Genomic DNA, 22,332 nt, shown 5'->3' with positions numbered 1-22,332 from the left:
CCTTGGTCTCTCAGGGTGCTAGGTTCACAGGCATGAGTCACCATACCTGGCCCTTTAGTTACTCTTTACTTCTCCCTACCTCTTTTTTTTTTTTGCATTTCCTCTTCAGTATGAGGGCTCACACAACATTTGGTTTTATCAGCTGGTATTAATTGGGAGGGGTAAAGGGGGAAATAAAGAAAAGATCAATCAAAATAGAGAAAGGATGAATTCCAAATTTTTGACTCTATTTTCTGAGGATTACAGCTGTGTAGCAATAAGTTTGCCCTAATAAGATAATTAGCCATGCTGGAAATGTTTAAGTAGTGAGAGGATGGTTATCAGCTGTGATAATACTAAGATTTACTATATTAAGTAAGAGACTGGAATAGTCTTGGGTACGATACCTTCCAACTTGAAGGTCTATTAGTCCATGAAATGAAGGAAAACAAAAAATGACTTATATTTCAAATGGTACCAGGTGTTTACATAAATATATTTTTAGATTAATGAGTTAAAGAAAAAATAAGTTTATTTTCTACCTTTTGTTTTTGTTAAATAGGCCTATTAAACCATACTAACCTGACTTACAAGCATATCTGTGATTAAACTGAGAACTGAAACTAATCTTAGAAATTCAGCTATTTATTTTAGAACAATGTTAGGAATCCTCAGATTACATAACTACTTAATATACTTAGCAGCATGATAAAGATCTGGGGGCAAATTGCACACAAATAATAAAAATAGACATAGGTCATTATAATGGTGATCATTGTGGGGAAAATAGTGTACTTGTGGGGAAAATAGGAAGGAGACTTTATAATAAAGAAACGTTTTTTTCAATAGCTAATCTAATAACTGCCACCGATTTTACATCTTAATTGTACCTGAGGAAATTTTTAGTTTTATTAAATCTTAAAAAAATTCCTATGTGTTGACTCAAACAACATTTATACAAATTTACACAAAATGAACTTTGGGTTGAACTGATTTTGAAATATATATATCTACCTCTGTTTGTTTCTGTAGGAAGACTTACTTTTGCCCTCTTACTTGATTAACTCTCATTTGCTCGTATGCAGTAAAGAGAAAAGGTTATCAAACTGAGAAAGACTTAAGGAAAGGTTTGTGTGTCAAAGACACCAGTGTCTTAAAATAGGTTTAGATAATTTTAGCTGAGATAAAAGGAAATCTTGCTTAATATATTCTATCTTTAAAGATTAAAATACTTTTGCAAATCTTCAGAAATTTGGGAAGTAATTTCATACTCTAGTCTGCAGCCTCACTCTTTTACGACAAAGTTAGATTGGAATATTAATTTTTGTATGCTTTTTCATAGTATAATTCAGAGTATTCTGAAACCCTCTTTAGAAAAACCATTTCTTGCTATTCTTTTTTTTAAGAGATAGTGTCTCACTTTGTCACCCATGCTGGAGTGTAGTGGCCTGATCATAGCTCAAAAGCAACCTCAAATTCCTAGGCTCAAGTGATCCTCCCGCCTCAGCATCCAAGTAGCTTAAGACTATAGGCACAAAGGCAGGGCCAGGTAGCTCATGCCTGTAATCTTAGCACTCTGGGAGGCCATGGTGGGTAGACTGCCTGTGCTCACGGGTTTGAGACCAGCCTGAGCAAGAGCGAGACCCTGTCTCTATAAACAGCTGGGTGTTGTGACAGGCACCTGTAGTCACAGCTACTTGGGAGCCTGAGGCAAGAGAACTGCTTGAGCCCAAGAGCTTGAGGTTGCTGTGAGCTATGACACCATAGCACTCTACTGAGGGTGACAAAGTGAGACTCTGTCTCAAAATAAAAAAAAAAGGCATGCACCAGCAAGCCTAATTTTCTAAATTTTTCATTATTTAGAAATTTATTTATTATTTTTTTTTGCAGTTTCTGGCCTGGGCTGGGTTTGAACCCACCACCTCCGGCATATGGGACTGGCGCCCTACCCCTTTGAGCCACAGGCGCCGCCCGAAATTGTTTTTTTTTTTAAAAGGCATGCACCAGCAAGCCTGACTAATTTCCTAAATTTTTCATTATTTGCTATGTTGCCCAGGCTAGTCTCAAACTTGTGCTATTAAGTGATCCTCCTAACCTCGGCCTCCTAAAGTGCTGGTATTATGGGCACAAGCCATCATGCTCTGGCCCATTTCTTGGTAGTCTGGCTACAGGAGGTGTATTTCTCTTTTGCTAATGTGAAAGTCAAAAGGTCAAAAGAGAAAAATTTGGTTGTTACCAAATTTGACAGCACATTAAATCAAGTAACAGCTTATGTCCAATCCAGACAAGAGATACGGTAAGTTCTTGTCCCCAGATCTGTCCAGTGTCCTGAAACACACTGCTGTGGAAAATAAATTTATTTATAAAAATGGGAACAGTTATATAAATTACATAATGATGTATTATATAAATTATGTTAAGAATAGAAAAAACACAGATAATGTTCTACCTCTAGTACATTTATAGGATCACTCAAAAACATGATTTTAAAGAAACTACTTAAAACGAAAACTTGATGAGATAAATTAGCATAACTATTCTTGACTGGTGAGAAGTCTGTCTGACTAGAAATATGCTGGCGCTGTGCTCAAAATATTTGTGTCTGAAAAAATATTTTTATTATCAACTTGTAATCTGCCCATATAACCTTATATGCTATTTTGCATTTGTGACATTTAGTAATATGAAGTGGGCCATTTTTTTTTTTTTTTACATATAACAGAACTCAGTCCATTGTGTATGTTCAATAACACCCTTAAGCAAATGTCGTATTTATCAAAAAACAAATGGACTATTTACAGAAGCAATCTGTTTATTGAAGGAAAACTGCCCAGTTGGTCAATCAAGTAAACAGGCTCTAGAATAAACAAAATATTCATTATGTTAACTAAAATTAATGTAAATCTCATTTAAGTTTGTCTTAATCAATCAGTTGCTAATGCAATAATAAGGAATGATTAAACCTGACAGTTATATAGCATCTTCTTCTGAAAAGCTCTGTTTTAAAGAAACATGCTTCATGTGTTTCCCAACTCATTTCAAGGAAGTGACAGCACAGAGAAGGGGTATAAACAGAACAGAAGGGACACAGGCTCCCTTCTTCCCCACAGCCCATGACTTTACTGCTTTGCCACTTTCAGCATTTGGATAATTTCAAGTTCTTTTCTGCTTCGTTTTTCTTTTCTAAAGAATTTACTGGAGCCTCATTTTAAATAGAAGGTATATGTATGCCTCTTCTAAAAAAAAGTAACAATCATTCTTTACCAAGATGAAATACATAAAACCACACTGAATGTTATATGTGAACTTCAATAACAAAGTAAATAAACATTCTCTTCAGTTTTCTGGTCCAGATTAATACATGTCTTCTGATTGTAATAATAATGCAAACCATACACTATTCAAACAATTTGGAAAGGAAAAAAAGAAAATGAATCTTTTCTGGAACTTCTACTGCTCATATATAATCCCTACTTAGAAAACTATAAAGATCTACTGCTATTCAAAATGGTTTTATTATCAATGTCAAGAAGTCTATATAAACATTAAGGTACTTATAATTTGGGGCTAAGTATTTTCTAAGCTTCTTGATGTTACTTCCTAACTATATCAAATACTCTCTGAGAAACAATAGCCTCGTGTAGTAGCTCTAAAACCTTTTGAACACAATTTACACAAAAAAGAATCACTTAACATTACATGATAATATTTACATATAAACATAAATGAATTAAGTTTCATGAAACAGTAATTGCCCTATAGAAATGATACATTCTGATAAATTTCTATCTTACTTGATTTCATTAATAAAAAACAAAACCAGATTCTGTTATTTCTTGACTCATTTATGGTTTAAATTTAAAAATCACTGATCTGGAGGAAAAACTCTAAATTCAGTAGTCCAGCTTTGCTATAGCATCTGAGGAACCATAACTAAGTCATATTACATCTTTACTTCTCAAGTTTTCTATTTACTGGTAGGAGAATTGTCCAGACCCTAAGAAAATACACCTTAAACAAACCAAAACTCCATATAACAATGACCAAACATTAGTATTTGTAAACAAAACTATAGTGAAAAATCAAGTGTTTTTTCATTTTGCCTAACAGATCCAAAATGCCCTAATAATTCACCATGCCACTGCCAATACATACTGAAATAACTGAGTTTGAGTCAATGGCTCACTCCAAGATTTTGATCTTATTTAACAGTTACTAGGAAACCAACATAATCTTCACCACCACCAAATGGTTTCAAGTCACCCAGTACAATGAAAATAAATGGTAGGACAGCAGCACTATCAGATTTTTAAAAAAATAAGTTGGATTAAAATTTTGAAATAGCTCTAACATCTTTTAGATATGCTCTTGCAGTGGTATACTGGGCTTTTTCACATCATGCACTCCCCAAGGTAGTACATCCCCACTGGGATACTCCCAAAGAAAATCTCTGTAGAGATTTATTTTCTAAAATTTTTTATGATGGCACAAAATACTATTTTGAATTGGTTTAGGGCAGAAGTGGCCCATAAGGAGATAGCTACCAATACTTTCAATACTCCAAAACACTCCTAATTTCATATATAATCTTCGTAAATTCAGCTTAAAGAGAAAACCAAAACCACATTGAAAAATTATAGTATATTGCACTTTTAATACTACTAAGTACAACAATTTAAAACACAAAAAGATCATGCTCATGTGTGTGCTTGCCCAAGTTAACTACCACTATAATAAAACCATTAAAGTAACCATATTAGATATTTCAAAATGTGGAAAACATCAATGACCATACTAGAACTTGATATTAATAACTACTGTAATGGTTAATTTTAGTTTCAACTTGGCTGAATTAAGGGATACCCGTACAGTTGGTCAAGCATTATTTCTGGGTGAGTTTGTGAGGGTGGCATTTGAATGAGTGGACTAAGAAAGTACTACCCTCACCCAATGTGGATGGGCACTATTCCAATCAGCTGAGATTCCTGATAGAACAAAGAACAGATGAAAAGGCGAATTCTCTCTCTCATGTGGCTGGGACACCCATCTTCTCCTGCCCTTGGACATCAGAATTCCAGGTTCTCTGGCCTTTGGCCTTTGAGACCTCCATGAGTGGCCCCTGAGATTCTCATGCCTTTGGCCTCAGATTGAGAATTACACCACTGGCTCCCCTCATTCTCAGACCTTTGCCCTTGGACTGAGCCATTCTACCAGCTTCCCTGGTGCTCCAGCTTGCAGATGGCTTTATCATGGGAATTCTATATGAGTATAAATTCTATAATTTATCCCCTCTCATCCATCCACTGACCTATCTATCCTTTCTGTTGGTGTTGTTTCTCTGGAGAACTCTACACTTGATCTTAGCCAAAATTTGGCTGAGAAGCGATCTCTCTGGAGATCTCTAATACATATACTTAACAAAATTAAATGACTAGTAGGCCAGTCATAAAACCACTGCTCTACTTTCAATTAATTTTCCTACAAAATACATTAAAAAAATCCAAGTCTTTAATACTTAGACTTTGAGTTAAGTGTAAACTATTCCTAGGGTTTGATATAGCTATATGAATATTTTCAACAAAAAACATAAAATATAGCTAACAAAGAGTTCATTAGAAAACTTTTAAAAGCACCCCTAAAAATGAGCAATATAGCTAGAATTATAGTAACCAATTTACAATGGTTCAACATACATTTTTTTTACTTGAAGATAAAAAGTGCTTTGAATATCCATACAATTGTTTTTCAGTACAGTATTTAATAAATTACATGAGATATTCTACCTTTATTATATAATAGACCTGTGTTAGATGATTTTGCCCAACTATAGGTTAATGTTGTGTTCTGGGCACATTTAAGGTAGGGTAGGCTAAGCTCTAATGTCTGGTAGGTTAAGAGTATTAAATATACTTTTGACTTAAAATATTTTCAACTTAGGATGGGTTTTGTTGGGATGTAATAACATCCTAAGTCAAGAAACATCTGCATTTATATCATGACCAGTAATGGACCAGTCAATTTAACGCAGTATAAAATATAAGAATTTCAAGTTCAGAACAGGTGCAATATTTAGAAGAAGTTAGACATTGCCACCTTATCTACAATTGAAGAATAATTTACACAAAGGGCCTTAAGATAATTTTGGATAAAGGGAGACATATAAATGCACTATGATGGCAATTTTCCAACATTAATATTAAAGAAAAAAATGGAGATCAACAGGTCAATACCATTAGTTGAATGGTTGGTGAACTGACTGGCAAGACTGGAGTTCTTTTAGGTAGTAAGAGGAAAGCAGCTGAAAGGATTTAAAATGCACTATAAAAGAAAAAGAAAAGTTTGGATGCATTGCTACACTGCCGAAAACCACATCAGAGAGGAAAGGGTAAAAAAAGAAATGCAATAGGGTATGCATGTGTCTGTAAACGTGGGGAAATATAATATAAATATCAGAAATAACCTGCAGAGAGAAACCTTGGAAGCTACTTTGTTTCTATTACAAGTGAACTAGTTAGCTAATACAACAAACATAAGCAATATTGTATATAGAGATTGTATATTTTGCTAGATATTTAGGCATTAGGACGGATATGAACATGTATCAAGCCACTGTCTTTACCCTCAGGAACTTATAACCAAAGAGAGAATATATTACCCAAACTAATAAGTGCCCCATGGGTGGTCCAAAGTAGCTGTGAACTTCCAGCTAGGAGAACTAGGAAATGCTTTATGGACCAGGCAGCTGTAAAAGATGAACAGGAGTTCAAATGGAGATGAGGGGAGGGGGGAACTTTGGTACTGGATGGAAAGTAAGTTTAAGGAGTGAGACAGGGAAAGAAAAGGAGATTGGAGTCAGACTATGGCATCAGTGTTCACTTGGATTTACAAATACTAGCAAATTTGACAGTTTCAAATTTTTAATTTATCAGAGAATTCTTCCTAGCAAACTTTGAAATTTATTTCGTAAACTGCATGAGAAAATCATTCTAACTTTAAAAAGTTTTATACAAAACAATCAGTTCTACTCAAAGTGGCCACATAAACAGTTATAGGGAGTGAACTTGTCTGGTTACTCTCAAAATGGTCACAACCCAGGCATTGGTAGTGAAAACTCTCTCATGCCCTTGCTGATGGGTTTTAATTCCACCAGGAAGGACTAACTTTTCAGATAAAAGAGTTTAGATATCATTGCAAATCAAACCTGGGCTTCTACATAAAAGGTGTCAAATACTTTGCTGCTTCATATCTTTTTATTTCACTGGGCTCAGAAAAATGTTAAACTCAATCCAATCAAGCTAACAGTTTCAAAAATTTTCCTTACTGCAAATCACTTAAACATGTTCATCCTAACCCTCCTCCTCACCCTTTTTTTTGAGATGGAGTCTTGCTCTGTTGCTTGGCTTAAAGTGCCATGATCTCTGCCTAGCTCAGCAACCTCAAACTCCTGGGCCTGAGCAATTCTCCTGCCTCAGCCTCCTGAGTAGCTGGGACTAGAGGCACCCACCACAATGCCTGGGTAATTTTTTCTCTTTTTAGTAGGGATGGGTTCTCACTTTGTTCAGGCTGGTCTTGAACTCCTGAGCTCAAGCAATCCTCCTGCCTTGGCCTTCCAGAGTGCTAGGAGTGAGCCACTGCATCAGGTTCCCAATTTTATTTTTTATTGTGGTAAGATACACATAACATAAAATTGATCATCTTAATCATTTTAAAGTATATAGCTCAGCAGTATTAAATACATTCATAATGTTGTGCCATCATTACCACCATCCATCACACTCTTTCATCCTGTTAAAATGACTCTGTATTCATTAAAAAATTATTCCACATATTCGCCCCTCTCTGTATCCCTAGCACTGCACTTCTAAGTTTTTGGGACTGGCTTAATTTCACATCCTCAAGTTTCATCCTTGTACATATGTCAGAATTCTCTTCCTTTATTTTTTTAAAATTCACATTTGTTCTGAGTAAATCCCTTCCTTCTTAAGGCTTAATAATATTATATTGCATATATATACCACATTTTGTTTATCCATCCATCCATCCATCCATCCATCAGTGAACTTCTGGGTTGGGTTGCTTCTACCTCTTGACTACTGTTGAGAAATGCTTCTGTAAACATGGGTATACAAATATCTCTTGAGACTCTGCACTGAATTCTTTTGACTATATACCCAGGAGTGGGACTGCTGGATAACATGTTAATTCTATTTTTAATTTTTTTTAGGAACTGCCATTCTGTTTTCCACAGCGCTTGTATTATTTTATGTCCTCAGCAACAGTACACAAATGTCGAACATATCGTTATATGATCGTTTCATAACTATTTCCCACTTGGTTCTTTTTACCAGCTAAAAATTCTTAATATGCAGTTTAACAAGGGAGTGGAAGGAGACAAATAACTTACCCCACATTATTTCAACTGGTGCCTGTTCATTCATTTATATAGGATAATTTTTTTTTTTTTTTTTTTTTGAGACATAGTCTCACTCTGTTGCCCAGACTAGAGTTGTGGCATCAGCCTAATTCACAGCAACCTCAAACTCCTGGGCTCAAGTGGTCCTTTTGCCTCAGCCTCCCAAGTAGTTAGGGCTATATACACTTGCCACAATGTCTAGCTAGATTTTTCTATTTTTAGTAGAGACAGGGTCTTACTCTGGCTCAGGATGGTCTTAAATTCCTAAACTCAAGGGATCCACCTACCTCAGACTCCCAGAGTGCTAGGATTATAGACCTGAGCCACCATACCTGGCCAAGATGACTAATTTTATTTGTTAAGTTTGCTGGGCCACAGTGCCCAGATGTTTGGTCAAACACTATTCTGGATGTTTCTTTCAAAGTGTTTTTAGATGAGACTAACATTTAAATCAGTAGACTTTGAATGAAACAGATCACTTTTTTTTTTTTTTTAATGAGATGAGGTCTTGCTATGTTGTCTATGCTGATATTGAATTCTTGGCCTCAATTGATCCTTGTCTCAGCCTCCCAAATTACAGGTGTGAACCATAGTACCTGGTCCAGATAACCTTTCTTAACATGGGTAGGCCTGTTATCCATTAAATCAAAGGCCTTAATAGAACAGACTGACCTCCCCTAAGCAAGAAGGAATTCTGTCAGCAGTCAGCCTTTGGACTAGAACTGTAACTTTTTCCGTAAGTCTCTAGCCTGAGGCCTACTCTGCAGATTTTGGATCTATCAAGCCTCTGACCACATGAGCCAATTAAAGTAAGTTGCTATCTATCTACCTACCTACCTACCTACCTATCTTTTGACACCTTGTTGCTTCTGTTTCTCTGGAAAGCCCTAATACATTGCATGCTGTTTGGAAAATATTTTGGATAAACAGATAGCAGTGACATATCAGGAGGGATAGAGAAATGGGAGTGGTTTGCCTCACTGAAGAGGAATATTTTATTACTGATCTCATTGAGAACTGACAGCATACAGTGACAATAAAAAGCAACAACTTTTGGTGTGTCTTATTATTATTTTTAAATCATCTTCAGACAATGTATCCCTGTTGCATTTATCAGGGAGCACTAATATCTCTGCCTTCTACTTTTGAGGTCACTATAACAGACTTCTGAAATGATCTGTTATACTATCCCTAAGTCAAAGATAATCTGTTTAAGCTACATCAGTAGAATGAGCTTTATTGAAACAGAGATAAAAGAAATTAGATATCATAAGTATTTTCACTCCTACAGCTAATATTACTATATGTGGCTCAAGTATATATTATTAACATAAAAAAGTAAATACTGGTTTAAAAGATCAGTCTATATTTACCTAACAAATATACATTTAAAGTGAACCAAATTATAAGAAAAATAAAATGTAGAGCTATTTTAGCATAACGGACTCTAAAAAGAAAAAAAATGACACAGACTTTTATTTCTTTGAGAGTCATAAAAAAGTCAAAATGTTTTCCCCTAACTTGACTCAACACCTAAAAGCTGAAATTTATTGTCAGCTTCATAAAAAGCCAAAGGATTTGTCTTATTTATGTTCTACAAATCTACTATTTGTAAATAAAATATTCTAATTCTATTAAAAATGAAAGTTTGCATAAATAAGGGAAACAGTTCAACTAAATTTCTGCTGTGTTACTAGTCCTAGTCTAAATGATTAGTAGACACAAGAACTAAAGATAAAATAACTATTATTAAAAGTACTTCAAAGAGATTTCTTGAAGCTAGATAAAGTAGTAGAAACCATGCCACTGGAACATCTCATTTGAAGGCCAGAGATTAAATATATTAAATACAGGCAGTTTGAGAAGAATATCTTTCCGAGGGGATCAGTTCCACCTCAAAGCCTATAAGGTATTCACTACACATGTATTCATTCCCTCTATAAGGTCTGCAGGCCTACATATAGCACTGGTATCTACAGACAACTAGGGAAACATTCAACTGTAAACGCATCTTTCTAGTTTAAACTCAGCTACCGATCAACTTACCAAATCCCTGTGCAACACCCAGTTAGCATGCAGGTAGTGAATACCATCTAGGATCTGATATAATAGTGACTTCACCATTCCCCGAGGTAACTGAACTGGCTTCTTGTTTGCTTTAGAAGCTCTGTGAAACTTGATTATGTGCTGAAAGAAAGAAAACAGACCACCAAAAGCTTAAAAAGGAAAAGAGAGAAAGATAACTTGATGCATAATATTTTCCTAACAGAAAAAGAAACACTCAGGAATTCCCAAAGATATTGAAAATATAATTAACATAAATAACTTTAAAAGTCCTACTAACTCAGGGTAAAATTCCATTTCCTAAGTATATGATGGTATCTCAGAAAATAAATGATTACAACAGGGAAATAGAAAATATGTGTTTTTTCAGTATAATTAAAATTTAATTACTTTCAGACTATACTTGACCCCTATTTAACTGGTAGGAATTTTCAAGAACAAATTCTGTCATGGTAACATGAAAGGGGCAAAAAAAAAACCAAAACACATTATAAAATTCAAGTGATACTTATGGCTGGCTGACAATGCATGTAAAGGGTTCCTATATATGACATAGGTTATAAAGAAAGCAAATGGGGAGATAATTCAATAAAATACACATAATCACAAAGAAATTATAACATGTAAATGACCAGTTCACACATTAAATACTTAGAAATATGACAGATTCCAACAAAGGGAAAAAAATGGCCTTATATCATTCATCAAAACTATCTATGGATAAGTGCTTTTGGACATCCAGTAAAACAACTTTACAAATATAAAAATTACTTTATAAATAAATGCACCTCAGATTTTTTTCTTAAACTTTCAAACTCTCTTAATAGTCTTCTTCATTTTAATTAGAGTATTCTTAAATTGCAGGAAAATCCATAAGTTAGCAGTATGCAACTAGACTTTGCACACCATTGTACATATCCCTGGCACTAATATTGTACAGAACAGACTTGTAAGCAATTTATCTAAGTGAATATTCAGCACATTCTTGAAATTAGTAAACATAATAAAAATAAGAGTGAGATATTTAAAATTATAGGCTAACATTTTCACTTTCTACTTTCTGTGAATAAGGCATGGATAAAGAGCAACTAATGATTAATGAATAAATGAACTTTACTTTCCAAGGTAAAAACATATAGCAAAACAAGAAGGTAAAGTGTATCAGTGTATAAGTAGTATGATAAATCTATAACTTACTAGCAGCATTATGCTATTTTAATTTTCTTCTCAGTCTTTGTTTATAATTTCTTTTTTTTTTTTTTTTTGAGACAAAGTCTTCCTCTCTTGCTGGGGCTATCAGTGGCATCATCAGAGCTGACTGCAACCTCAAACTCCTAGGCTCAAGGGATCCTTCTACTTCAGTCTACTGAGCAGCTGAGACTACAGACACATGCCACCATACCTGGCCAATTTTTTCCCCCTAGTTTTTTGTAAGATGGTGTCTCAGTGTGTTGCCCAGCCTGCTCTTCAACTCCTGCCCTCAGTGATACTATTTCCTTGACTTCCCAAAGTGCCAAGGTCATAAGTGGGAGCCACCACATCTTCTCAGCCTTCGTATCAGGATATTCAATAGTAGGCAAACGAAATAGGTCTATAACAACTTAATAATTTAGAATGTTTTGTCACCTGTCTTAAGATATGATGTGATAATCAAATCTTTTCTCCTTAAAAAGATTCACTGGCTCTCCAAGCTTAATAAAGATAGAGCACTTAAAAGAAAAAAATTAAAACCTTGCCAGAGTAAAAATGAAAGAAATAAATATGTAGGAGAAGTAAGATAATTAATGGAGTCCATATCCATTTCTTCAGTTAGTACTTTCACTAGGTTATTACAAGTGACGTTTTTTATTTTTTTTACCAATATTACAAAACTAATGACAGTTTCTATCATTCTCTTTATATTCCAGGTCTATATAACAAATATGTGATATGCATACCATGAAATTGTACCAACGCCTAAGTGACTTTTCAAAAATAACTTTTTATTGCAACTGCTTTGTTACTCTCTACTGCTTTTTGCGAATTTACTTCAGCATGCTAATTAAAATAAGAAAATAAAATGGATGAAAAAGTATTAGTAAACTGAGTTATCATTTTGTAAATGAAAATTAAAAATGAACATTAGAAATACTTACTTGGCTTAAACGAACATTAATAAGATAATGACAAAGCTATTGATGGACTATATATATGCAGAGTACAACAGTATATATGATATAATCTGCTAAAGTATCATCATTGCGACTATATGTAAAATTATTAGATTGTTAAATCTTACATATCAGCCTATCAGAAATCACACTGAATATACTACTATCTCCTATGTTCCACTATGGTTATTTTTGCACTTGTTTGCAAATTGGCCTGGAATTAGGCTTCAGTATGGTAAGTGTTCAACTGAACACTGGCCACCTTGATTTAACAAATTTCAAGAGAATCTCAATTCTATTTGATTAGATTTCTTTTAAAAAAGCAGATGCTAAATACTACCCTGGCAAAGAAGGAAAAATTTACAACCAGCGTAAACCTTGAATAACAGTTTCATAACATGAAACAGAAATCTCATGTATCTACTATCAGTTCTGAAACAGTCTTTTTCAGATAACTTTTTAAAATTTCAGATTAATATGAGGGTACAAACAATTAGGTTATAATGTTTGCATTTGTTAGGTAAAATCCCTGTTGTAGTTGTGTCCCACAGCCAAGAGGTGTACCATATACCCTTACACTGTGCCCATTAAGTGGAAGCACATCAATCTCCCTCCATCCTCTCCTCCTCCCCTTCTCCCTGGGCCTCACATCTTGAATTGAATTGAGTTTTTCTCTTATGTGGATGTATATTAGTTCATCTACTGGCTTCATATTAGTATTGAGTACATTGGATACTTGCTTTTCCATTCTAGCGATACCTTACTAAGAAGAATGTGTTTCAACTCCATTCAGATTAATACAAAAGATGTAAAGTCTCCATCTTTTTTATGGCTGAATAGTATTCCATGGTATACATATACCACAATTCAGATAACTTCTTTTAAAAGTTTGAAATAAATCATATGTAGCTATGAAAAGCAGTAATCAATAAAGTAAAACACTTCTTAGAAATCTGAAACCCATATCAAGTTTCAATTTCTGAAATCGACACTATTAAGCTATAATTATATAAATGAAGCTAATTGTGAAAATTAGCCAAACAGTCTAAAACTATTTTACTATTTTTAGAGGTGAGTTTACTATTTTAAATAATTTTGCTAGTATTTGTTCTAGCTTTATTTTGTATTGATATAGTATTGGCATTTTTAAACTACAGCTAAATGCAAAAAGAAATTGAGATTTCTGAAAAATGAACCATGATATTTGCCCATCAGTATATATGTTTTTCTTTTATTTATCTCAATAAAAGCACAGCCATGCAAAACATAGATTTTTAAGATCAATAAAATGTTTTAAGATATTATTAAATATCAGAAAAAATGTAGTTCACAGAAGAAAAGTAGTTGTTAATGAATTATCACAAGGTAACAATGGGAGGTTTGCTCACTTATTTTTAAAACTCCAACCTGTATTAACTAATATTCTTTCTTGACACAAGATTGATTAAGATGTAAATTTTGTTAACATGTTTCAAAATTAGTTTGGCTACCTTGTTACAGTTTTCATTTTATCTGTCAGAAAGTCTTATCACTAAGATAATGTTTTAGATTTTAAAAAATGTAACTGTTGGCCAAAGGTGGTGGTTCACGCCTGTAATCCTAGCACTCTGGGAGGCCAAGGCAGATGGATAGCTTGAGCTCAAGAGTTCCAGACCAGCCTGAACAAAAAAGTGAGACACTGTCTCTACTAAAAATAGAAGAAAACTGAGGCAAAATGATTGCTTGAGCCCAAGAATTGGAAGTTGCTGTGAGTTATGATGGTGTCACGGCACTCTACCCAGGATGACAGCTTGAGACTGTCTCAAAATAAAAATAAAAATAAAAATAAATAACAAATACAACTGTTATGTTTAATAAAGGAGTAAATTTTAGAGTAACCCAAGATTCTTTAAAATACCAATTTTAAAAACAAACTGCTTAGTGAGGTGCAAATAAGAGAGGCAGGTGTTTCGTATTTTACTCATTTGAGGAAGATAAATTTAAATTCTGATTTCACAACTGTTTTTCACTGCAGCATTTTCTTCATTGCATTAGATAAACAAATATGGCAATACGTGAAAAATACCTGACTTTGAAAAATCTTCAGGTATTTGAAGCAAATACCTAAAAATATTTGTATCGTAGGCCAAATAAATAATAACCCAAAGCCATAAGAGACTGTAGAATCTATTTTCATACCAATCTTATTTTGGAGTAGAGCTCTCATCCATAAAAAATTCTTCCTAATCCCAAATGCCCAGTTCAAGTAAGTATTATACAATACAGTCATGCATCACTTAACGATGGGTATTATGCTCTAAGAAATGTGCCATTAGGCGATTTCATCACTGTGTGAACATCATGGAATATACTATACACAAACCTAAATGGTAGAGCATACTATACACCTAGGTTATGGGGTATATAGCCTCCTGCTCCTAAGCTGCAAACCTGTACAGCATGTTACTTGCTGAACACTGTAGGCAATTATGGTATCTTTGTATCTTTATATCTAAACCTAGAAAAGGTACAGTAAAAATGCAGTATTATAATCTTATGGACCACTGCCATATATGCAGTACGTCACTGATCAAAACCTTGTTATGAGGGATGTGATATATTGAACTGCCGCTGATGAAAATAAGAATCACATTAGAATACTGAATTTCAGTTGTGAATGATAAATTCAGTTGTAAATGATAAATGATTAACAATAATTTTTATACATTTGTAAGGTATATTTCATTTATAACAATTTCAAGTACAAAATTGCTCCTTAGAAAAACCCTATAAAAAAGTTAAGAGAAGTATTACACGTTACAGGTGTAGGCAACTACAGCTTCAGAGCCATTGCCTAATGTTATATGATAAATAACAGTAGAATGATTAGATCACTAGACTTAGTCTAGTTTTCCAAATATGACATCTGTCCTCCTACTTAAGGATATTACCTTCTCATTTTATATTCCTTTACACTACAGAATAAAAGAAAATATGCTACTTTTAAATTTTATAGCACATTACTTTTTTATTTTATAAAAAAGTCTATAACTATGAAACAATATTGAATAGTTGTTTCTACTCTTTAGATTCTATTATTTTCTTTATTATGTATTACAAAGGTCAAATCGAGAGGACCAAAAATACTAACAAAGCAAACTATTCTAGCCTTGTTAATGCACCAAACATATTCTATGAGGTTATTTTCATTTAAATAACATAAATGCTATAGTAAGAGTACCCCCCTAATTGTTTTTAGTCTTAACAATCCCTAACTGAAACCAGTGGCTCATGTCTACCAGCAATTCACCTTACCCAAAGGTCATGTTCAGCGTAGTCAAAAAGAAGCCATACTTTCCTATCAGCATGAGACAGAAACACCTTCTGAAGAGAGATGACGTTTGGATGCTTAAGTTCTCGAAGTAACTGCAAAACAAGAGATCCATTAAAAAATTTTGCCGCCAAAAAAAAAAAAAAAAATCATACCATTTGTAATTAAAAGGCAACGCAAACCCAGTAGCAATAATGTCAAAAATCTAAAAAGCACCCACACAATTTTAAGACATACAAGTGCTTTAGTAACAAATTAGGGAAAATCTATGGAAAAAAGATAAGTGAAAAGGCATAACTGAGTAAATCTTTTTTTTTTTGTTATTTCGTTGGTTACTTTGTTTTAATTTTTATTTTGGTGTAACATATGTAACACAAAAATTACAATTTTAACCATTTTTTCAGTGTATAATTCAGTGGCATTAAGCATATTCACAATGCTCTGCAGTCATCACCAATATCTATTTTAGAACTTGTTTTATCCGGGCGGCGCCTGTGGTTCAAAGGAGTAGGGCACTGGTCCCATATGCCAGAGGTGGCAGGTTCAAACCCAGCCCCAGCCAAAAAAAAACTATAAGAACTTGTTTGATCGTCCTACTCTTCCCCATAAGCTCTATTCTACTTTTCTCCCATAGGCTCTATTCTATTTTCTGTCTCTAAAAATTAGCCTATATAAACAGAATTGTATGATACAAGTCCTTTCATGTCTGGCTTATGTTACTTTACATAATGTCTTGAAAGCTCATCTATTTTGTAGTAGATATCAGAATTTTATTTCTTTTTATAAATGAACATATTCCATTGCCTGTATATCCCATATTATTTTAATCTACTGATCTGCTGATGGACATCTGGACTGTTTCCACTTTTTGGCTAGTAATGCTGTTAGGTACTTGGTATACAAGTATCTGTTTAAGTCCCTGCTTTCTTCAGGTACATCCCTAGGAATGAATTACTTGATCACATGATTGCTCTATGCTTAACGTTTTGAGAAACCACCAAAGTCATAGCTGTACAATTTTATATACCTATCTGCAACACCTGAGGAATTCCTCTTTCTCCACATCCTCACCAACATTATTTTCCTTCTTTATTAAATTAAAAATTAGCAGCCAAATGTGGCATATATACAAAATGGAGTATTCAGCCAGAAAAAAGAAATCTTGTCATCTTCAGTAACATGAATGCAGGATATTATAAGTGAAATAAGCCAAGCACAGAAATATAAATATAGCATGTTCTCTCTCACTCTACATGGGAGCAAAAAAGGCAGGTCTCATAAAGGTAGAGAGTAGACCAGTGTTTATCAGAGTCCAGGAAAGGGGAAAGATGGAGGGATAAAGGAGGAAAAAGGAATATAAATGTACTTATTGCCATTAACCTATACATTTAAAAATGTTAAAAATGGTAAATTTTATATATATTTTACATCAATTTAAAATTAACAATCACCTTGATGAGTATGAAATGGCATCTCAGTTTGGTTTTGAATTGCATTTCCCAAATGACTAATGAGGATGAACATATTTTCATGTGTTTATTGGCCACTTGGGTATCTTCTTTGGAGAAATCCCTATTTAAGTCCTTTTGAGTCATGGTGTTTTGTTTTTGAGTTGTAGATATTCTTTACATATTCTAGCTGTTAATCCACTATCAATTACATGACTTATAAATATTTTCTCCCATTCTGTCAGTTGTCTATACTTTGACCTCATAAAGTAACTGAACTTAAATCTGTAGTTATTAATTCTTTAAAAAATATCAAAGGCTTACCTAATTACAACATTAGAAAACACTCATGAACACTAAATATCAGATGAAAATTAAGATCTATAACTCTGTTAGAGTACCTAATTTCAGGGATTTAAAATACATAAAGTTGATTAAAATTTTATAACCCTTTTCATAAAATAATAAATACACATAGAAGCATCCAAGTAGAACACATTTTCATGAGTTTAGCCTTTCTCACATCCTAAAATGGATATTCATTTAAAATCTTTTATCTCCTTATTTTATGATAACCAAAATAGCTGGCTGTAACATTCATTCAATTAAGAACCCCTACCCCTGCCAAGCAAAAACAAAAACAATTGCAACAATGACAAGGAAAAGCTTCTTATGAAGCCGGATATTACACCTTTATCAGTTAAAACAGATTTACATGGTCCCTTCCAAATGTGCTCCAAATTCCAGATAGCATTGCGAGAAAGTCAAGGCCTTACAACTACAACTTCAGCGACTTTTTAAGAATACTGCCACCAAATTAAGAATTAATATAAATGAAGTGTTAACATATTAAGGGCTCTGAGACGAATTTCAGCAAAGAAGAGACTTTGAATGAACTAAATATTAAGTCACATATTAAAGATTATCTTCTGAAGAGAGCAATAATTTATTTTATTGAGGTATAAGATCAAATTCAGTCTATACATTTCTGCTTTTAGAATATACTTTCAAACTTATAAGGCTTTAGAAATGTACCAATCCTCAGGAGTCTAAAAGCCAGTATCTAAATGACCATTTCCTAACGAATAAATAAATAGATTTTGAAGTCACCCCGGATCTTCCAGCTGGCTGGAAGAACTACGTCTAATCCTAAGGTAGCAATTCCACTTCAGTGTTTATTCTAATACCTTGAAATTGGAACACACTCCTAAGCGAAATAGCTATTTTAAATCCCTTCTGGAAATTGGCAGGGTATAAATTGTAACAAACAAGCTCCAAAGCACTGGCAAAGGATCTCTACAATTATTAGAAACCTACATATAAAGTTATACCACTGAATTTCACCTCTAATATGAGGTTTTGCTCCTTTATCAAAAAAAGGAAACAGCAGTAACAAATATTTTATTAAGCTCTTCCAAGGTACTGAGTATGGAACAAAGCATGTGACATCCATTATTTCACTTAATCATGAATTTATCCTATGATATATTTATTTATTTATTTATTTTTGTTTTGTTTTTGGCCGGGGCTAGGTTTGAACCCGCCACCTCTGGCATATGGGACCGGCGCCCTACTCCTTGAGCCACAGGCGCCACCCACCTATGATATATTTATATAACCCCTATTTTACAAATGAGAACAGTGGTTTAAGAGGGTTAAATAATTTTCTCAAGGCCACATTCCTAGAAAATGGTAGAACCAGGACTTAAACACTTTTAAAATTAATTAACTTTTAAAACACAAAGTTAGTACTTCTAACTTCTATGATCTAAGAAGACCTTCTCAAGAGCTAATATCCTAGAGCAGGGGTTCTCAACCTGTGGGTCATGACCCCTTTAGGGGTCTCTTTCATATCAGATACTTATATTATGATTCATAACAATAGCAAAATTACAGTTATGAAGTGGCGACGAAAATAATTTTATGGTTGGGAGGAACCACAACATGAAGAACTGTATTAAAGGGTCGTGGCATTAGGAAGGTTGAGAACCACTGTCCTAGAGAAATAGTTCTCTTTATAATCTAGAGGCACTTTTACACTGTTGATGGGACTGCAAACTACCACAATCTTTTTGGAAGGAAGTATAGAGAATCCTCAAAGAATTCAAATTATCTCCCATTTGATCCCACAATTCCATTACTAGGCAAGAAAAAAAAATCATTTTACCACAAGGGACTATTTTCACTATACTGTATATTGCAGCTCAGTGTAAAATTGTCAAAACGTGCAAACAGCCTAAATGTCCATGAACCCAGGAATGAATGAACAAGCTGTGATATATGTATAACATGGAAAACTATTCAGGCATTAATAAAACTGGAGACTTGACATCTTTTTATTAACCTGGATAGAGCTGGAACATATTCTTCTTAGTAAAGAATTCTAATATGAAGCCAGTAGATGATCTAATACACACCCACATTAGAGAAAAAGTTCAAATCAATTCAAGGTGTGTGTGTGTGTGTGTGGGGCAGGGCGAGGAAACAAGGGAGTGGGGAGTAGAGAGGAGGAGGGGGATGGGGTGCTCCCACTTAATAGGCACAATGTTAGGGTGTATGGCACATTTACTGGGTGTGAGACAGAATTATAGGAGGGACTTTACCTAACAAATATAAACATTATAACCAAATTCTTTGTACCCTCAATCTGAAACAATAAAAATCAAGAATATAGGCACAGATGGGACATTTCTTAAATTAATAGAAGCCATCTACTTGTCAAAACAAACCCACAGCCATTATTATATTGAATGGAAAAAAAACTAAAAGCATTTCCATTCAAAACTGGAACCAGAGAAGGATGTCCACTTTTGTCATTATTCAACATAGTGTCAGAAGTCCTACCCAGTGAAATCAGGCAAAAGAAGGATTTCAAAGGTATCCAAATGGAAACAGTGAAGTCAAACTTTATCTCTTTGCAGATGATATGATTTTATACTTAGAAAATTCAAAGGTCTCAACTACGAGACTCCTGGAAGGGATCAAGAAATATGATAGTATCTGAGGATATAAAATCAATGTCCACGAGTTACTTAGGATCCTGGGAAGGGCACCTCTTTCTAGAGATATCCTCTCCCCCTGGCAGCTCCCTCACCTCTGACAGGTGGCTGTTCCAGATCTGGCATCTAAGGCCTGGCCCAGATCCCTCATAAAACCCGGGTCTCCAAAGGATGAGCTCTGTTTAGCTTTTTGCAGTTGTTATTCTTTTCCTATGACAAAGACAAACACCCTCCCTGAAAGATTTGTTTTCCCTTTTTCTCTTTGGATGTATTTGTCCATGGAAGCATTGCTATAAAAAATTTAATTGGGGGGATCTCAAAGATGGTGGCGGAGTAACAGCTTCCTTGCATCTGGGCACCGTGAGTCTGGGGAGATAGGACTCCAGGCATCTCTGGCTGGTGGGATCTGCCTATTATCACCCCTGTGAGGATACAGGGAGTCAGCGAGAGACTTCTGGACCCCAAGAGGAGGACTAAAACAGTGGAAAACCGGCAAGTGGTCGCCTGTATTCAATCGGTCTAAACCCGCCCGCAACTATAAGTTCAGTAACAGCTAGACTGCAAACCGGAAAGGCCTTACCTGTGAACTGTTTTGGTGTCTTTGGACTTGGCACTCAGTTGAACTGCCTTGGGGAGAGCCTGAGCGGGAGTGCGGAGAACTTTGGCCTTTGTCTAGGGCCCCAGTCTGAGCCGCTGAGCCACACAGAGCTAATAGTGTTTGACTGTGGGCCACAGGGAGCCATTGTGAGTGATCTGCCCCAGGAAGCTCCGCCCTCAGGGTTGCAGTTGGGTGGGAGCTGGTAACCTAGAGACTGAGTAGCCTAAGGGTGGGGTCTAAGAAACCTAGCAGCCCTAACCCTCAGGGGCAGAGTGAGACTGGTTTTGGCACACTGGGTAAGTGGATAGCTACCTCAGCAGTGATTCCAGTGACCAAGCACTTTCCTGGGAAAGCTTCTGCTCAGCAAGTTTACAAGTTTAAAGTGCCTTTTAAGTGTGCTGAAGAGAGATTTAGGGTGTCTACCTGCTGGGGTTAGAGAAATCAGCAGCCTCCAGTCATATCAGAACTGTGAGTAACATCTCATACCCCAGAAGACCACATGTTGCCCAGACAATATTCAACAACATATACATACTGTTTTGTTCTTGGTTCTGTTTTTATTTTGTTCTTTGTTCATTTGGCTGTTTTTTTGTTTATTTTGATGTTGTTTTGTTTTTTAATTTCAACCTTTTCCATACAGATCTTTTTTCTTTCTCAAATTTTCTAGTTTAATTATAATTTCCCATTGTCGCCTTTTTCATAATGAGAACTTCATTTTTGCTAGTGTTTCTACCACTACTATTTGGTTTTTCACCCAATTCCATCCTGTAAAGTTTTCTGTTTGCTTGTTTTGGTTTGATTTCTAGCATTCTTATCTTTCCTCTCTACTTGGTGGAGGTGGGGTACTGTGTCTGATCAGGTTAGCAAAGAGCTACTGACCTCAAGGGAACCACCCAACTGGGCACCCCCAAAAGGTGGGTTTTTTTAAGGTTGCATCAAAGTACCCTATGGTACACCTATATTGCTCTGTCTCCCTCTTTCTGTGCCTCTCTTCTTTTTCTCAATATTCCTTTTACCCACATCCTCTCCTTTCCTATTTTTCTTTTTTCTTTTCACTCGGTCCTCCTTTCTTTCATCCCTTTCTTGCTCTTCAACCTTCTCACCCTTCTGATCCTGTACCAAAAGGACTCATGGAACACTGAGTCCACAGGCACGAGAACGTAAAGAGCAAGAGGAAGTGAAAGGAAAATTAGGGCAAGGAAAAAGATAAAATAAATCACTCATGAGGAAGAATCAGCAGAAAACTCCAGGCAACATGAAGAACCAGTCCAGAACAACAACGCCAAGGGACCATGAGGTAGCTACTGCAGAGGATTCCACCTATACAGAAATGTTAGGAGTGACAGAAAGGGAATTTAGAGTACACATGAT

The 22,332-nt window shown here is 34.9% G+C and overlaps 1 protein-coding gene across 7 annotated transcripts in view; it reads right to left on the bottom strand.

The window, feature by feature from the left end:
• CDK8 (cyclin dependent kinase 8) overlaps positions 1 to 22,332 on the bottom strand; it is a 161,087-nt gene that overhangs the window by 46,131 nt on the left and 92,624 nt on the right. For 5 of the 7 annotated variants that reach the window (XM_053563206.1, XM_053563207.1, XM_053563208.1 and 2 more), the window contains exons 3-4: positions 15,901 to 16,011; positions 10,439 to 10,579 (exon numbers count right to left, since the gene is read on the bottom strand). In XM_053563206.1, the coding sequence (XP_053419181.1) occupies positions 10,439 to 10,579; positions 15,901 to 16,011 (252 nt within the window). Of the gene's footprint in view, positions 1 to 10,438; positions 10,580 to 15,900; positions 16,012 to 22,332 lie in introns of those variants that run through there. The other 2 variants (XM_053563209.1, XM_053563217.1) reach the window with 2 other exon arrangements.

This window comes from Nycticebus coucang, chromosome 15 (assembly GCF_027406575.1).
Source record: "Nycticebus coucang isolate mNycCou1 chromosome 15, mNycCou1.pri, whole genome shotgun sequence".
Lineage (NCBI taxonomy): Eukaryota > Metazoa > Chordata > Mammalia > Primates > Lorisidae > Nycticebus > Nycticebus coucang.
Note: the sequence above shows the minus strand (reverse complement) of the source record. Positions and strands in the feature narration are given on the sequence as shown.